We start from the raw sequence: 15,695 nt of genomic DNA, 5'->3' as shown, positions 1-15,695 counted from the left end.
TTTTGGTAAAAAAAAAAAAAGAGCACTTTTATTGATAAATGTGATCTAGCAGAGGTAAATGGCAAATATTAACCATGTATGCGGTCTATATTGCTTGTAATTGATTTAAGTCAACATCTAAGTATTAAGTATTTTTACGTAAATTGTTATGGCTGAATTGTTTTAAAACCCAATAATGTTGTGGGTCCATCAGACCGGTGAACATTGGGTGAATAACAAAAACATGAACACCACACAAGGGGTTTAAAAGGCCAATCTTCATTTATTTTTGGAACGATAAATGATTTATATGTACCTACTGATTCTTGAACTGTTGTATCCCATCAGAACCCAAAATATACACTTGTTTTACTACAATGTTTTTAAACAAACACTATATAGCTCCAAAACATGGTTGAAACTATCATTTTTATATCATGGATTGTCAGAACTTGCATCCATAGCTCTGTCTATGAGGGGTTACATATCTCCAGCCACATCCCCCAGCGCTTTTTACCGAAATAGGGGCAGGGATAACACTTTGTTATTGTTTCAACTGCAGATTACCGCATTACAAACTGGATATATAGAGAAATCTATTAGATTCAGAATAGATAATCATGACCAGTTAACAACACAGAACCAAACTGCATTGGATGTAAGTTCTCTTGGTTAGCTGTGTGTGAGTTAGTGGTTTCTATATTAGGCGTTTCTATACTATCAATGGGCGAGACCGATTCATTCTCCCAGTTATCCTTTGTTCCTGTGTCGTCTGTTCCTCTGATGTTGATTGGCTGAGTGAAGGGGAAGGCATGGGTGTTGATTGGATCTGAGGAGTCAGAGGTTTCGCCCTCATCCTCGTCTCTTGGTTTCTCAGCAACAAAGTGTGACAGGAACAGAGTGTGGATCTGGGAGAGGAAGTGGTCTCCCTCCTCCTCTAGCAGGGGCTCCAGATACCTCCCTAAAGATGACATCATCTAGATAGAGACAGAGGGTGTGACAGGGAGGAGAAAGAGAGCAAGATGTTGAGAGATGGAAATGAGGCAGGGATGATAGAGAAAGAAGAGAAAAACTCAAGACAGCAGAGAGAGGTGACACAGCAATATGAAACAGGGTAAGAGAGTGAATAGAGACAAGGTGACCTACCTTCTCCAGACAGGTGAGATGAGAGTCCCTGCGGAACGGCCTGTCCATCTGGACACTGCCGTGGGCGTGTTTATACTTGTGGATAATCCACTCTGCCCTCCTCATCAGCTGGCTCCAGTCAGGCTGCTGCTGGGAACACTGGTAGTCAAACCTGTAGGGCAGCTCTGAGAGACGGAAGGAGGAGTAGAGGATGAATATGCACACTCAGACTATCTTTTTATTATATTTATATTTTTCTACCAAGTTGATTAGAGGTTGTGAAAGGGGTCCTGTAGTTGATTAGAGGTTGTGAAAGGGGTCCTGTAGTTGATTAGAGGTTGTGAAAGGGGTCCTGTAGTTGATTAGAGGTTGTGAAAGGGGTCGTGTAGTTGATTAGAGGTTGTGAAAGGGGTCCTGTAGTTGATTAGAGGTTGTGAAAGGGGTCCTGTAGTTGATTAGAGGTTGTGAAAGGGGTCATGTTAAGAGGTGTGTGTCATACTCTGTGGTCCAGGTCCTTGGTCCTCTCTGACCATCAGGCAGGTGGTCTGGGAGCGGGGGGAGGGGTTAGCAGGGTCAAACGGACTCACAATCATCCCAATAAACGGGGCTCCGCCTCGAGAGAAATAACTCTGAGAGAAAGAGAGGGAGTCAGAACACAGTTTCTCACACACACACACACACACACACACACACACACACACACACACACACACACACACACACACACACACACACACACACACACACACACACACACACACACACACACACGTACCTGGAACTGGTCCTGTGTGTGTATATCCCGTATAGAGGGGTTTGGGTGGAAGGTGGGGTGAGAGTGGTACCATCCCACTACAGCCAAGCCCAGGCTAGACAACAGCTCACAGGCCTGAGTCTGAGACAAAGGGTCCATCTCACACTGCAGACCTGTACTCGCACTGTTACACGGCTCCGCTGCAACAATCTAGCACATAGACACACACACAGAGTGCATTTGGAAAGTATTCAGACCCCTTGACTTTTTCCACATTTTGTTACGTTACAGAGAGACGAGCAATCGTCTCTCCCGATTGCTCAGTTTGACCGGGCGGCCAGCTCTAGGAAGAGTCTTGGTGGTTCCAAACTTCTTCCATTTAAGAATGATGGAGGCCACTGTGTTCTGGGGGACCTTCAATGCTGCAGACATTCTTTCGTACCCTTCCCCAGACCTGTGCCTCGACACAATCCTGTCTCAGAGCGCTTCAGACAATTCCTTTGACCTGATGGCTTGGTTTTTCCTCTGACATGCACTGTCAACTGTTGGACCTTATATAGGCACACAGGTGTGTGCCTTTCCAAATCATGTCCAATCAATTGAATTTACCACAGGTGGACTCCAATCAAGTTGTAGAAACAGCTCAAGGATGATCAATGGAAACAGGATGCACCTGAGCTCAATTTCAAATCTCATAGCAAAGGGTCTGAATACTTATGTAAATAAGACATATATACACACACACAGTTGAAGTCGGAAGGTTACATACACTTAGATTTGAGTCATTAAACCTCGTTTTTCAACCACTCCACATGGGGACAAAGATCGTCGTTTTTGGAGAAATGTCCTCTGGTCTGATGAAACAAAAATAGAACTGTTTGGCCATAATGACCATCGTTATGTTTGGAGGAAAAAGGGGGAGGCTTGCAAGCCGAAGAACACCATCCCAACCGTGAAGCACGGGGATGGCAGCATCATGTTGTGGGGGTGATTTTCTGCAGGAAGGACTGGTGCACTTCACAAAATAGATAGCATCAATGAGGCAGAAATATTATGTGGATATATTTAAGCAACATCTCAAGACATCAGTCAGGAAGTTAAAGCTTGGTCACAAATGGGTCTTCCAAATGGACAATGACCCCAAGCATACTTCCAAAGTTGTGGCAAAATGGCTTAAGGACAACAAAGTCAAGGTATTGGAGTGGCCATCACAAAGCCCTGACCTCAATCCTATAGAAAATGTGTGGGCAGAACTGAAAAAGTGTGTGCGAGCAAGGAGGCCTACAAACCTGCCTCAGTTACACCAGCTCTGTCAGGAGGAATGGGCCAAAATTCACCCAACATATTGTGGGAAGCTTGTGGAAGGCTACCCGAAACGTTTGACCTAAGTTAAACAATTTAAAGGCAATGCTACCAAATACTAATTGAGTGTATGTAAACTTCTGACCCACTGGGAATGTGATGAAATAAATAAAAAGCTGAAATAAATAATTCTCTCTACTATTATTCTGACATTTCACATTCTAAAAATAAAAGTGGTGAATTTTGACTAGGATTAAATGTCAGCAACTGTTCTGCCTGCGGCTATGGAACCCTGACCTGGACGTGCTACCTGTCCCAGACCTGCTGTTTTCAACTCTCTAGAGACAGCAGTTGGCTATGAAAACCCAACTGACATTTACTCCTGAGGTGCTGAATTGCTGCACCCTCGACAACTACTGTGATTATTATTATTTGACCATGTTGGTCATTTATGAACATTTGAACATCTTGGCCATATTCTGTTATAATCTCCACCCGGCACAGCCGGACTGGCCATCCCTCATAGCCTGGTTCTTCTCTAGGTTTCTTCCTAGGTTTTGGCCTTTCTAGGGAGTTTTTCCTAGCCACCGTGCTTCTACACCTGCATTGCTTGCTGTTTGGGGTTTTCGGCTGGGTTTCCGTACAGCACTTTGAGATATCAGCTGATGTACGAAGGGCTTTATAAATACATTTGATTTGATTTGTGAAAAACTGTATGACACTTCAGACTTCAACACATTTGCAAACATTTCTAAAAACCTGTTTTCACTGTCATTATGCAGTATTTTCTGTAGATTGAGGATTATTATTATTTTTTAATCCATTTTAGAATAAGGCTGTAACGTAACAAAATGTGGAAAAAGTCAAGGGGTCCGAATACTGTCTGAATGCACTGTAGGACACAGGATAGACTAGTGTTATTAGCATTTTCTTTATCAACATCATCATCATGAGGTGGTAGTCTCACCTTCAGGACTTTGTCTCCCTCGCTGTAGGATCCTCCCAGTAGCCCGATGACCTCACCCATCGACACATGGGCATGCTGGGTAAAAATACAAACACTAAGACCTTGGTAAACAACCCATAGCTCTGTCTGTGTGTTCATGTGTGAACATTGTTGCTTTATTAAATACGTGTAGATGTGTGTACCTACCATGTCCATGATGAGGAGAGCCTCGGCACACACCATGACCTGAAAGGGCTCCTGCCTTTCCTTTCCAAACACACGACACGGAATCAGCTGGAACGGATCAAGCAACCTGATAATGGAGAAAGAGACTTTTAATGCATGTAATTTACAGTACACATTTCTAAGGATCCAGTGTTGACAACACACACAGACATCATCATCATATACACCACCCACTCACCCTCTGTGCCTGGAGACCTTACAGGGTTTATGCGGTCTCCTCATCTCTCTCCTCAGGGCTAGCTCCTCTGCACTCAGGTGCTCGTATGTCTGCCCCTCCAGGTCTTTAGCGTCACGCCAGTTCCCCCACACGTCCCTCACACGACGCTTCCTGGTTCGCTACGACACACAACCAATCAACATGTCATACAGCTATAACAGGTCACAGACGCCTCATTTTATGCACACTTCGACAATAACACCGAATCGTGCGCGAGGGCCCCCATCGATCCAGAGGACTGGGCGATCTCGCTCTCCGAGGCCGACATTAAATCAGGTCAACACTCATAAGGTTTCACGTCACAATTACTACCACCCTGTAGCACTTACATCTGTAATAATTAAGTTCTTTGAAAGACTGGTTATGGCACACATCATCCCAGACACCCTAGACCCACAATTTGCATACCGCCCAACAGATCCATAGATGGCGCAATCTCATTTTGATATTTTATCTTTATTTAACTAGGCAAGTCAGTTAAGAACAAATTCTTATTTTCAATGACGGCCTAGGAACAGTGGGTTAACTGCCTGTTCAGGGGCAGAACGACCGATTTGTACCTTGTCAGCGCGGGGATTCGAACTTGCAACCTTTCGGTTACTAGTCCAACGCTCTAACCACTAGGCTACCCTGCCGCCCCATATTAATTGCACTCCATATGTCCCTAACCCACCTAGATAAGAGGAATACCTTTGTGAGAATGCTGTTCATTGATTACAGCTTAACGTTCAACACCATTGTCCCCTCCAAGCTCGTCACCAAGCTTAGGAACCTGGGACTGAAGACCTCCCTCTGCAACTGGATCCTGGATTTCCTGACAGGCTGACACCAGGTGGTGAGGGTAGGCAACATCACCTCCGCCACGCTGACCATCAACACGGGGACCCCACAGGGGTGTGTGCTCAGTCCCCTCCTGTACTCCCTGTTCACCGGACTGCGTGGCCAAACACGACTCCAACACCATCATCAAGTTTGCTGACAACACAACGGTTGTAGGCCTGAGCCCCGGCGACGAGGAGACAGCCTACAGGGAGGAGGTCAGTGACCTGGAAGTTTGGTGCCGGGACAACAACCTCTCCCTCAATGTCAGTAAAACAAAGACCACACCCTCATCTACATCAACGGGGCTACAGTGGAGCGGGTCGAGAACTTCAAGGTCCTGGGTGTCCAAATCCCTAAGGACTTAAAATGATGCACTCACACGCGCAGAGTAGTGAAGAGGGAGTGACAGCTCCTCTTCCCCTCATAGCATTGAAAAGGTTTGGCATAGGCCCTCAAAATGTTGTACAGCTGCACCATTGAGAACATCTTAACCGGCTGCATCACTGCTTGGTATGGCAACAGCACCGTCCTCGATCACATGGAGCTACAGAAGGTGGTGCGGACAGCCCAGTACATCATTGGGGCGAGCTCCCTGCCATCCAGGACATCTATATCAGGCGGTGTGAAAGGAAGGCCCTAAATATTGTCAAAAACTCCAGCAACCAAGCCATAGGCTGTTCTCTCTGCTTCCTCAAGGCAAGCGGTACTGGTGCATCAAGTCTGACACCAACAGGCTCCGGAACAGCTTCTATCCATAAGACTGCTAAATAGCTAACAGAATGGCTACATAGACTATCTGTGTTGACCATTGTATTTTATAATGTCTCTATGCACACTCACAGGGCTCTACACACTCCAACACACATAACATGCACACACATTTATACTGACTATACAAATGCACAAACACTCACGTAAAATATTAATTCACGCTGCTACTCTGTTTATCAAATATCCTGATGCCTAGTTACCTTACCCCTATACATACACTACATGACCAAAAGTATGTGGACACCTGCTCGTCGAACATCTCATTCCAAAATCATGGGTATTAATATGGAGTTGGTCCCCCCTTTGCTGCTATAACAGCCTCCACTATTCTGGGGAGGTTTTCCACTAGATGTTGGAACATTGCTGCAGGGACTTGCTTCCATTCAGCTACAAGAGCATTGGTGAGATCGGGCACTGACGTTGGGCGATTAGGTCTGGCTCACAGTCGGCGTTCCAATTAATCCCAAAGGTGTTCAATGGGGTTGAGGTCAGGGCTCTGTGCAGGCCAGTCAAGTTCTTCCATACCGATCTCGTCAAACCATTTCTGTATGAACCTCGCTTCATGCGCGGGGGCATTGTCATGCTGAAACAGGAAAGGGCCTTCCCCAAACTGTTGCCACAATGTTGGAAGCATAGCATTTTCTAGACTGTCATTCTATGCTGTAGCGTTAATATTTACCTTCACTGGAACTAAGGGGACTAGCCCGAACCATGAAAAACAAACTTTACAGTTGGCACTATGCATTGGGGCAGGTAGCGTTCTACGGGCATCAACCAAACCCAGATTCGTCCGTCAGACTGCCAGATGGTGAAGCGTGAATCATCACTCCAGAGAACGCGTTTCTCCACTGCTCCATAGTCCAATGAAGGCGAACTTTACACCACTCCAGCCGACGCTTGGCATTGCGCATGGTGATCTTAGGCTTGTGTGCAGCTGCTCGGCCATGGAAACCCACTCTAGACGAACAGTTCTTGTCCTAATGTTGCTTCCAGAGGCAGTTTGGAACTCTGTAGTGAGTGATGCAACTGATTATTACGTGCTGCACGCTTCAGCACTCGCCGGTCCTGTAATGTGAGCTTGTGTGGCCTACCACTTCACGGCTGAGCAGTTGATGATCCTATACGTTTCCACTTCACAATAACAGCACTTACAGTTGAAAGGCGCAGCTCTAGCAGGGCAGAAAATTGACGAACAGACTTGGAAAGGTGGCATCCTATGACGGTGCCACGTTGAAAGTCACTGAGCTCTTCAGTAAGGTCATTCTACTGCCAATGTATTCTATGGAGATTGCTGTGTGCTCGATTTTATACACCTGTCAGCAACAGGTGTGGCTGAAATAGCCGAATCCACTAATTTGAAGGGATGTCTACATAATTCTGTATATATAGTGTATCTACCTCTATCACTCCAGTATCCCTGAACACTGTAAATATAGTATTGGAACTGACCCTGTATATAGCTTCTTACTTTCTCGAGTTCTTCTGATTTACATTTTTCGTGTTTGTATTCTACCTTGTGTTACTTTTTGTGCTATATTGATTACTGCATTGCTGGGTGTGGAGCTCACACAGGACCACGTGCTGACAGACCAATCACGGGCCGGCAGCATAGAGTTGACTCTCAGGCAGGATGAAAACGCCTAAATCGACCATAATCCTTTGCTAGTTACGGCCACTTTCACCATGATCCTTAGCGACTTGTTGGTGTCATTCAGCCCCATTCAGCAATATGGCACGCTTCAAATTCAAATACTTCCAGCTGCATGCGCCATTGGAAGTTTTCCATAGGGACACGTGGATGACGTCAGCGATATTACTAGCTACTGGTTTTAATGTCTATGGATAGAACAGCACAATATGAACTGAAAATATTTTTCCCACGCTGCCTGACGCTCCTCTCCTCCATTTCATCAACAACACAATAACAAATGTGCTGAGGCAAACTGCAGCTGTTTCCCTAAATGTAGATTCAATCTTTAATAAACCAAATATAAATGACCAACCTAGGCCTGACAAATACCTGACATTGATAGGTGTTCTCTCACAATGCTCTATTGTCTGGACCAGCTAGAGGGGTTTGGGATACAGTAGGGGGTCAGAGGTTACAGAGGTCAGGGGTTGACTCACCATGCTCTGTAGTCTTTGGGCCAGCTGGTATTCCAGAGTGTCTCGGCTCTCTCTGGGTTTAGAACGATCCACCACCCTGGGACGGTTATACACTGCCTGATCTGGAGGGGAAGAGTGGAGAGAATAGACAGGTAGATCAGACAAATCAGAAAGATTTGCATAACCAAGAAAGATAGACTGAGAAAAAGAATGAGAGAACCACACTAGTAGTGAGTCCTAGTTACCACAGTTGAAGTTGATGCCTCCTATCAGCTCCAGGTAGGTGTGTATTCTGCCGATACAGTTGACATCTCCACAGTTCTTCAGACCAGGACGCACTGACGTCTTGTTCAAGTACTTGGGCTTACTCTTCAACCTGAGACAAACAAACACAAAAAGCATGTTGAAAGTGAAACCTTGATGTCTCTGATTGGTTGTGATTGTGTGAGTGTGTACCATTGGTCCAGCATGTAGTTCCTGATCCTCAGGTATCTCTCTGGGGTTTTGGATGGCCGTCCCTCAAAGAATTCTGGGATAGCTCGTTTCTCCTCCTCAGTGATAGTCGCCAGGTCCAGCTCCGCTTCCTGCTCGGGGGCTGTAAGCTCCTCCTCTTCAAACTCCTCCCCTTGCCACCCAGACCCCCCTGTCTCCTCTCCAGACTCCACTGGGTCCCTCAGGGGCTCAGCAGTTCCCCCCTCACACTGTCCGCTGGGTGCCTGCTCTGCTGGGCAGGGAGCTGTGAGGGCAGATGGGGGGCTACAATTAGACTGCTCCTGATCCGTCTCTTCCATCCTGGGGTGTGTCTGGTTGGGTTGCACCTGGTGGGTTACTCCATGGTTGTCCAGCTCCTCTGGCGCTCCAGGCTCATGTGTCTCAGTCCTAACTCCAGCTTGGAGGTCCTCAACATTCCCCTCAATATTTCTCTCTCCTCCATTTCCTCCTCCACTACTTCCCTCATCGCTGAAGTCATCAGTGATGTCCACCTCCTCTTCCTCTTCGTCCCACAGTCTCTCTATCCGGACAGCGTTGGTCAGAGCTGACAGGTGGGTGGGGACAGACAGGCCAGAGGTGAACACTGTTGACCCTGTCTCTGGGACCTGGCCTAAAACCAGCGGGGCTGTAGGGCTTGTCACTGCAGTAGTATTGCACTCTGATTTAGCCTGCAGGCAGAGAGGACAGGGAGAGTGACATGGTGAAAGAGGACAGGGAGAGTGACATGGTGAAAGAGGACAGGGAGAGTGACATGGTGAAAGAGGACAGGGAGAGTGACATGGTGAAAGAGGACAGGGAGAGTGACATGGTGAAAGAGGACAGAGACTGTAGGATATCTCTAATATATCCTGGTTGGCTGAGCTGGGAGAGATGTCGACTAGAGAGTGTTACCTTGTGTTTGAAGTACTGTCTGGCGTAGCTCTTCACCTGTAGAATGGTCCGACTGCCTACCAGCTTGGAGATCTTAGTCCATCTACGGCCAAACTGAGCCTGGGGGTATAAAAAGTAGGGTGTCATCTGAGATCAGTGAGGAGAGGAGAAGAGAGGAGAAGAGAGGGACGTACCAGTCCTGTCTCAAACAGCTCCTTCTCCTGCTGAGACCAGCGAGTGGCTGTGGAGGAGGTTGAACCTGAAGACTTGGCAGGAGACCTGGGTGAAAACACAGTAGTAACAGTATCATGTCAGAGGCAACAACACATCACATCAGAGGGGTGAGAAGTGAACGTTTTCACAAGAGGTTTAGAGCAACACACGGACAAATGGGACAACTGACTCACTTCTTCACTTTGGGTTTAGGCTTGCAGTTAGGTGAGTTGGCCCACACACTCTTGGACATCTCTTTACCTGTCAAATAATACCTAGAAAAGTGCTTAATAAGGACTAGAACACATCTTATATCAAGAAAGACAGACACACAAACACATCAAAATCTATCCCAGGTGTGTGTGTGGTCTATGAGAAGGATACTGTTCCTCCAGCAGTATGTTCTCCTCTCTGTTCTCTGCACTGATAGAGCTGTCTAGTTCCCATGGCTACAGGGGAGAGAGAGTCAACACACACAAGACCATCACACAGTACTTCCATCATGGCATATTGATTTGGCAGCAACACTTCTTACCAAGACTCCAGTCATGTTCTTCCATGCTGACTGCGGGTACTGGTTCAGGAGTAGAGCTGCTCCCTCACCAAAGCCCCTGACATAGAAGTGATGATATAGCCATTATCTCTCACTCTAGCAGGAATGTGATAATGATGTACACACCTTTTCTATTCATATACAGTCCATACACACCTTTATACACTGCTCAAAAAAATAAAGGGAACACTTAAACAACACAATGTAACTCCAAGTCAATCACACTTCTGTGAAATCAAACTGTCCACTTAGGAAGCAACACTGATTGACAATAAATTTCACATGCTGTTGTGCAAATGGAATAGACAAAAGGTGGAAATTATAGGCAATTAGCAAGACACCCCCAATAAAGGAGTGGTTCTGCAGGTGGTGACCACAGACCACTTCTCAGTTCCTATGCTTCCTGGCTGATGTTTTGGTCACTTTTGAATGCTGGCGGTGCTTTCACTCTAGTGGTAGCATGAGACGGAGTCTACAACCCACACAAGTGGCTCAGGTAGTGCAGCTCATCCAGGATGGCACATCAATGCGAGCTGTGGCAAGAAGGTTTGCTGTGTCTGTCAGCGTAGTGTCCAGAGCATGGAGGCGCTACCAAGAGACAGGCCAGTACATCAGGAGACGTGGAGGAGGCCGTAGGAGGGCAACAACCCAGCAGCAGGACCGCTACCTCCGCCTTTGTGCAAGGAGGAGCAGGTGGAGCACTGCCAGAGCCCTACAAAATGACCTCCAGCAGGCCACAAATGTGCATGTGTCTGCTCAAACGGTCAGAAACAGACTCCATGAGGGTGGTATGAGGGCCCGACGTCCACAGGTGGGGGTTGTGCTTACAGCCCAACACCGTGCAGGACGTTTGGCATTTGCCAGAGAACACCAAGATTGGCAAATTCGCCACTGGCGCCCTGTGCTCTTCACAGATGAAAGCAAGTTCAGACTGAGCACATGAGACAGATGTGACAGAGTCTGGAGACGCCGTGGAGAACGTTCTGCTGCCTGCAACATCCTCCAGCATGACCGGTTTGGCGGTGGGTCAGTCATGGTGTGGGGTGGCATTTCTTTGTGGGGCCGCACAGCCCTCCATGTGCTCGCCAGAGGTAGCCTGACTGCCATTAGGTACCGAGATGAGATCCTCAGACCCCTTGTGAGACCATATGCTGACATGCACATTTGTGGCCTGCTGGAGGTCATTTTGCAGGGCTCTGGCAGTGCTCCTCCTTGCACAAAGGCGGAGGTAGCGGTCCTGCTGCTGGGTTGTTGTAGACCTCCACAAGTCTGGGTCATCCTTAGGAGCAATTTCCAAACGCCTGAAGGTACCACGTTCATCTGTACAAACAATAGTACGCAAGTATGAACACCATGGGACCATGCAGCCATCATACCGCTCAGGAAGGAGACTCGTTCTGTCTCCTAGAGTTGAACGTACTTTGGTGCGAAAAGTGCAAATCAATCCCAGAACAACAGCAAAGGAACTTGTGAAGATGCTGGAGGAAACAGGCACAAAAGTATCTATAGGACTCGTTTTACTGTGGCTATATCGACATAACCTGAAAGGCCGCTCAGCAAGGAAGAAGCCACTGCTCCAAAACCGCCATATTAAAGCCAGACTACGGTTTGCAACTGCACATGGGGACAAAGATCATACTTTTTGGAGAAATGTCCTCTGGTCTGATGAAACAAAAATAGAACTGTTTGGTCATAATGACCATCATTATGTTTGGAGGCAAAAGGGGGAGGCTTGCAAGCCGAAGAACACCATCCCAACCGTGAAGCACGGGGGTGGCAGCATCATGTTGTGGGGGTGCTTTGCTGAAGGAGGGACTGGTGCACTTCACAAAATAGATGGCATCATGAGGAAGGACAATTATGTGGATATATTGAAGCAACATCTCAAGACATCAGTCAAGAAGTTAAAGCTTGGTCGCAAATGGGTCTTCCAAATGGACAATGACCCCAAGCATACTTCCAAAGTTGTGGCAAAGGGCTTAAGGACAACAAAGTCAAGGTATTGGAGTGGCCATCACAAAGCCCTGACCTCAATCCTATAGACAATTTGTGTGGGCAGAACTGAAAAAGCGTGTGTGAGCAAGTAGGCCTACAAACCTGACTCAGTTACACCAGCTCTGTCATGAGGAATGGGTCAAAATTCACCCAACTTATTGTGGGAAGCTTGTGGAAGGCTACCCGAAACGTTTGACCCAAGTTAAACAATTTAAAGGCAATGCTACCAAATACTAATTGAGTGTATGTAAACTTCTGACCCACTGGGAATGTGATGAAATAAATAAAAGCTGAAATAAATCACTACTATTATTCTGACATTTCACATTCTTAAAATAAAGTGCTGATCCTAACTGACCTAAGACAGGGAATTTTTACTAGGATCAAATGTCAGGAATTGTGAAAAACTGAGTTTAAATGTATTTGGCTGCGTAAGTAAACTTCAGACTTCAACTGTATACACACAGTACCAGTAAAAGGTTTGGAGACATACTCATTCAAGGGTTTTTCTTTATTTTTACTATTTTCTAGATTGTAGAATAATAGTGAAGACATCACAACTATGAAATAAAACATATGGCATCATGTACTAACCAAAAAAGTGTTAAAAAACACATTTTAGATTCATCAAAGTAGCCACCCTTTGCCTTGATGACAGCTTTGCAGACTCTTGGCATTCTCTCAACCAGCTTCATGAGGTAGTCACCTGGAATGCATTTCAATTAACAAGTGTGCCTTGGTAAAGTTAATTTGTGGAATTTCATTCCTCCTTAATGCGAATGAGCCAATCAAGTGTGTTGTGACAAGGTAGGAGTGGTATACAGAAGATAGCCCTTTTTGGTAAAAGACCAAGTCCATATTATGGCAAGAACAGCTCAAACATGCAAAGAGAAACGACAGTCCATCATTCATTTAAGATATGAAGGTCAGTCAATCCGGAACATTTCAAGAACTTTGAAGGAGTCTTCAAGTGCAGTCGCAAAAACAATCAAACGCTATGATGAAACTGGCTCTCATGAGGACCGCCACAGGAAAGGAAGACCCAGAGTTACCTCTGCTGCAGAGGATAAGTTCATTCGAGTTACCAGCCTCAGAAATTGCAGCCCAAATAAATGCTTCACAGAGTTCAAGTAACAGACATCTCAACGTCAACTGTTGAGGAGAGACTGCGTGCATCAGGCCTTCATGGTCGAATTACTGCAAAGAAACCACTACTAAAGGACACCAATAATAAGAAGAGACTAACTTGGTGCAAGAAACACAAGCAATGGACATTAGACCGTTGGAATTCTGTCCTTTGGTCTGATGAGTTCAAATTTGAGATTTCTGGTTCCAACCGCTGTGTCTTTGTGAGACGTCGAGTAGGTGAACGGATCTCCGCATGTGTGGTTCCCACCGTGAAGTATGGAGGAGTTGTGATGGTGTGGGGATGCTTTGCTGGTGACACTGTCAGTGATTAATTTAGAATTCAAGGCACACTTAACCAGTATGGCTACAACAGAATTCTACAGCGATACGCCATCCCATCTGGTTTGCGCTTCATGGGACTATCATTTGTTTTCAACAGGACAATGACCCAACACACCTCCAGGCTGTGTAAGGGCTATTTGACCAAGGAGAGTGATGGAGTGCTGCATCAGATGACCTGGCCTCCACAATCACCCGACCTCAACCCAATTGAGATGGTTTGGGATGAGTTGGACCGCAGAGTGAAGGAAAAGTAGCTAACAAGTGCACAGAAAATGTGGGAACTCCTTCAAGACTGTTGGAAAATGATTTCAGGTGAAACTGGTTGAGAGAATGCCAAGAGTGTGCAAAGCTGTCAAGGCAAAGGGTGGCTACTTTGAAGAATCTCAAATACAACATATTTTGATTTGATTAACACTTTTTTGGTTATTACATGATTCCATGTGCTACTTCATAGTTTTGATGTCTTCACTATTATTCTACAATTTAGAAAATAGTAAAACATTTAGAAAAACCCTTAAATAAGTGTGCGTGTCTGGTACTGTATGTACGTATGTATGTATGCATGTATGTGTGTAAGTGTGTATAATGCTCGGGCATTGTTTGTTTTGATATTTCAAAAATTTGAGGGATTTGTGTGCATTGTTTTTTATTGTTAGGTATTACTGCACTGTTGGAGCTAGAAACATAAGCATTTCGCTGCACCTGCAATTACATCCGTAAAATATGTGTATGCAACCAATAAAATGTTATTTGATAACAAGGACAACATATACATATGTGCTTATGTATTGTATGCATGCAACTGTCAGTAGGGAATTTGTTGGTTCTAATGTTGTTATTTATTTGTGGGCTGGTGAATGCAGTACATCTATGCTTGCTAACTTGGTGTGTAATAACTACACCCAGTTATCAAGTAGGAAATTTCAGAGTTTCCTAGTTCCGACTAGCACATGAACACAGCATAGATGTACTGTATTCTGTCATATTGTATGTGGACACCAGGAAGAGTAGATGCTGCTTCAGTAACAGGTTATTTTTTACCTTCATAAATGTCAGAAAAGCAGGAATTCCTGATAAATTGGAGAAAAAAAACATCCCTGTTCTATCAAAAAAGAACTGCTGCGGCAAAGACAGTGGAGTGGGCGTGTCATGAGTGTCAGGTTTCACGTGGCTGAGGCAGATAGATGACTGGAGCCACATCAGTCTCTTTGAAATTTGTCTCTACGACGTTGTTTGGTAGTCGAAGGGGGCGACCATTACATGTTAAATTAACTAGCTAAAATAATGTACTGATCAAGCGACCTGTTGTCATCAGCTAACGTTAGCAGCTAGTTACCGTGCTAGCCATGTCTTTTGCGTGTCCAAAGGGTTATTTTTTATTTAACTGGCTTTGGTTCTCTGAATCGCCAAAATATCGTTTAAACGTTATATTAATGACTTTTAGCCCATCAATGAAACACAAAAAAAACGCTCTTACCCCAATTTAGCGTCATATTCGTCTCCTTCGATATCAACGTCCAGCTCGTCCGCCATGTTGGCTACAGACAAATTTCAAACAAGGGGCTAAGTGTACTCATTCACAACAATGACAGGATTCCTCGACATCGACACCAAGTGGTGGGAGTGTGATACAGTCACTTTTCCACATTGGGCAATGCAAGCGGTGGAGAACATATTTGGAAGGAGTGTTGAGACTCAATACTTTTAAAATATTTAGCTTTCCTAACCTCTTCTCCTTCATTACCACTGATAAATGAAAGATCTACAGTGCTGTCTGCTGTCTGAAGTGGCTCCTTCTCATTTCCTACCACTCATTTGAAGTCAAAGGACACAA

The 15,695-nt window shown here is 45.5% G+C and overlaps 1 protein-coding gene across 2 annotated transcripts; it reads right to left on the bottom strand.

Annotated features, from left to right (window-relative positions):
* Positions 1-242: 242 nt before the first annotated feature.
* LOC139541265 (histone H2A deubiquitinase MYSM1-like) lies at positions 243-15,460 on the bottom strand. Of its 2 annotated transcripts, XM_071345720.1 has the most exons (16): positions 15,339-15,460; positions 10,379-10,454; positions 10,228-10,292; positions 10,038-10,118; positions 9,825-9,909; positions 9,652-9,750; positions 8,725-9,428; positions 8,514-8,644; positions 8,290-8,390; positions 4,531-4,688; positions 4,314-4,419; positions 4,128-4,202; positions 1,880-2,068; positions 1,604-1,733; positions 1,126-1,289; positions 243-956 (listed from the first exon to the last, which is right to left on the bottom strand). In XM_071345720.1, exons 1-16 carry the CDS (start codon positions 15,392-15,394, stop codon positions 585-587), a joined length of 2,592 nt encoding a protein of 863 aa, XP_071201821.1. In that variant the 5' UTR covers positions 15,395-15,460; the 3' UTR covers positions 243-584. The 2 variants fall into 2 exon arrangements, with proteins under 2 accessions (XP_071201821.1, XP_071201822.1); XM_071345721.1 differs by lacking the exons at positions 10,228-10,292; positions 15,339-15,460.
* Between the last annotated feature and the right edge of the window lie 235 nt (positions 15,461-15,695).

This window comes from Salvelinus alpinus, chromosome 16 (genome assembly GCF_045679555.1).
Source record: "Salvelinus alpinus chromosome 16, SLU_Salpinus.1, whole genome shotgun sequence".
NCBI lineage: Eukaryota > Metazoa > Chordata > Actinopteri > Salmoniformes > Salmonidae > Salvelinus > Salvelinus alpinus.
Note: the sequence above shows the minus strand (reverse complement) of the source record. Positions and strands in the feature narration are given on the sequence as shown.

Coding starts and splice junctions, on each gene's coding strand:
- LOC139541265 (XM_071345720.1), bottom strand. CDS start 15,394: ATGGCGGACGAGCTGGACGTTGATATCGAAGGAGACGAATATGACGCT. Junction 2,069..4,127: donor AGGGAGACAAAGTCCTGAAG/GTGAGACTACCA, acceptor TCTATGTGCTAG/ATTGTTGCAGCGGAGCCGTG. Junction 957..1,125: donor ATCTCACCTGTCTGGAGAAG/GTAGGTCACCTT, acceptor GTCTCTATCTAG/ATGATGTCATCTTTAGGGAG.